This window comes from Opisthocomus hoazin, chromosome 1 (genome assembly GCF_030867145.1).
Source record: "Opisthocomus hoazin isolate bOpiHoa1 chromosome 1, bOpiHoa1.hap1, whole genome shotgun sequence".
NCBI classification, from domain to species: Eukaryota; Metazoa; Chordata; class Aves; order Opisthocomiformes; family Opisthocomidae; genus Opisthocomus; species Opisthocomus hoazin.
In genome coordinates, this window is record NC_134414.1 from 76,591,427 (window position 1) to 76,594,245 (window position 2,819).

The 2,819-nt window shown below is 43.5% G+C and overlaps 1 protein-coding gene across 1 annotated transcript; it reads left to right on the top strand.

Annotated features, from left to right (window-relative positions):
* Window positions 1–950: 950 nt before the first annotated feature.
* LOC142363513 (histone H2A-like) lies at window positions 951–2,131 on the top strand. The gene is made up of 2 exons (XM_075438803.1): window positions 951–992; window positions 1,706–2,131. The coding sequence occupies exons 1-2, from the start codon at window positions 951–953 to the stop codon at window positions 2,129–2,131; spliced, it is 468 nt and encodes a 155-aa protein (XP_075294918.1).
* The last annotated feature ends 688 nt before the right edge of the window (window positions 2,132–2,819 follow it).

The window sequence follows — 2,819 nt, forward strand, 5'->3', positions numbered from 1 at the left end:
GCTGTGCCTGACTTTGGAAAAAGCTGGACTGTGCAACAGGTGGGGACAAGTCCTAGAAGAGAGAGAACCGAATGTCATTCAGACCTCAGAGGTCCTGAGCTTTCCCAGGCTCTGCAGCATGGTCACAAAGCAGCTTGGCCACTGCTGGCAGCACAAAGAACAGTGGTAGAGGTTGCTGGGTTTAATTCTTAATGATTGAAGTTGACACTGCAGTTCTCTGAGGCAGTAAATACTGGGCTTGTTTCCAGAGGAGACCAGCTAACAAGGTGGTAAGCAGCTCTTGCAAGGAGCAGTGATAAACTCTCGTGCTCTCAGGGACTGCACTGAGTTGTTCTTGTGTTGGAACCTTGATTGTTTTTTATTTTGAGCAGCTGAATCATTGCTCACCCAAGTGGGCTGAAACGATGCAAGAGCTGGTAATGATATGGCTACCACTGAAGAGTTTAAAAGGGGGCAGCTCTTACTAGAAGTTGTGGTTTGGGTAGTGGTGGTGTTGGAGGAGAGGTTAAGTTAATTGCCTCTTCAGGTGAGAGTTTGTTTTCAAGAAGTGACAGTGTGGTTTTTTTGTGTTAGATAGACTCTCCTGTCAAATAATGGTTTGGTAAGTTCTGTGTTTGGTATAAGGCAGATTAAGGGGGCTTTTAATTTTTTTGAATTTATCTACTTGTGTGGACTATTTTTAAAAGCTTTTCTCTCTAAGGCCAATAAAAATCTTCTAAAATAACTTCTTATTGTATTTTTAAGCATTTCAACCTGATACCTGATTTAACTCTTCCCTATATTTGGGTAGAGCTTCTCATTACTTAAAAGCATCTAATGATTGAAACTTATGAACTATTCTCTATACAAGCGCAGGGCTTTACTGTGTTGGTTTGCCAGTTGCTTTGCACTATGTGTTGAAGGCTAATTGGTACTATTCAGTACCAGGGACTTTGTGTCAGTAACTGGCAATGAGGCTTGTTAGAACGGATGCAATACCATACAAGAAGATGGTACTTGTGCATTTGTAGTAGCCTGATGCGCAGTGTGCTCAGCAGAGCAATTTCAGTGTCTGATGTAAAACAAATCTTCTCTTCTTCCTAGAAGTCTTGTTCCTAATTGTGACCGTTATCTAGCAGCGATAGGTCCCCTCACCTGTGGAAAACAAGACCCATTTGAAGTGCCTTCCTGTAGATGAAGTTTTTTTCTGTTGTTCTTAATCCAGACAAAGATATGAATTTCTAGCTGTGGCTCTCATGAGGTCATCATTGCAGAAACTGCTTAGGTTCTTACCAGGGGTAAGTTCAGTGAAGCTTCCTTGCAGGGTTTCTACGTGCTTGTACAGTATCTTGAAGCCTAGTTTGCTTAACCTTTTTCCTTAACAGCAGTCCTCCTTTGATACTGGGTCAGAAGACCTTGCTCCTAAGTTCTACCTTACTCTCTTGAAAAGTTTTAGAAGTCTAGCAGATGGCTGACCTGCTGCTCTGACTGAGCTTGCAGATGCCTCTTGGCCTGAAGCCTGTCAGACTTCCCTAGAGCAGCATCTGCTGCATCTGACCCATCTGCTCCTTCAGACAAAAGTATGAACAACTAGCGAACTTTCTGAGAGGGGAAAACTGTCTTGTTGGGGAATTGGAGAGGCGGTGAAATGAAGAGGAAGAAAGGACTTAAATGCTTAGTTTCTGTGTCTGTTTTTTTTTTTAAATTCTTTCTCTTTCTATACTAGATTGATGTTAAAATGTCTGAACATGGGAAGAAAACCACAAAGCTCCTCCTTGTGCCAAAGAAAACCAAATCGGCCAAGGCTGGTCTGACGTTCCCTGTGGGTCGTGTCTACAGGCTCCTTAAAAGAGGAAACTACGCTGACAGAATTGGTCTTGGTGCTGCCATCTACCTGACTGCGGTGCTGGAGTACCTGAGTGCGGAGATCCTGGAGCTGGCAGGGGACGCTGCACGGGAGAACAAGAAAGCCAGGATTGTGCCCAGGCACATCCAGCTGGCCGTGAGAAACGATGATGAGCTGAACAAGGTCTTCTCCTGCGTGACCATTGCTCAAGGAGGGGTGTTGCCTAATGTTCTTCCTGAACTTCTTCCAAAGAAGACTATCTCTCTTAAACCACCCCACAAGTATGTCCAGTCACAGGAGTTCTAGCTGCCACCAAGTTCCTGACCTTGTTAACACCAGCTTTCTCAACAGCTCAGTTTTTCATGCTGGTTGGCATTTTTGGTCTGAATTTGTGTGTGTACCTGTGCACATGTCTGAAAGGCTGCTAAAGATGGGCTTGCTCATTATGTTTCCCTAGCTCTGTCCTTCAAAAGAAAAAAGTCAACAGACTAATTGTATGAGTAAATAGGTGTGTAAAGGACTCATGTCTTAGTCCCTTGTATAAAATGTTCATTGCACCAAACTGAAGATTTTCTTGGGAGTGCAGTTACCTAAGGAAACCTGCTCTGTGGCCCTTAAAGCTTGTGTCTCCGTATGCATGGCTGGAATATCCTTGTTCAGTATGTGTAGAAGTCTGCTTCATCTGACCACTTCAGACCTCATCGTGGGCACAGTCAACTATTCAGCATAAGTAGATGCACCTGAGAAACTTAAACTGGACTGCCTTACGATGTTGGTAAAGCTGATGAATTATCTTCTCTAATGCTTGCATGTGAAGGTAGGGCTGTGCTGTAAATTAAGAGTGTTACTGCATACACCTTGGTCCATGGTGTTGGAATTGTCCTCTGACTTTCTGCACTGATGGAGTGCAATCCAAGGTGTCTTCTACAGACAGTATATAAACTTTGTCAGTGCTTGAGCCTTAAAAATCTACTAGAAACTCTTCTTAGGAATT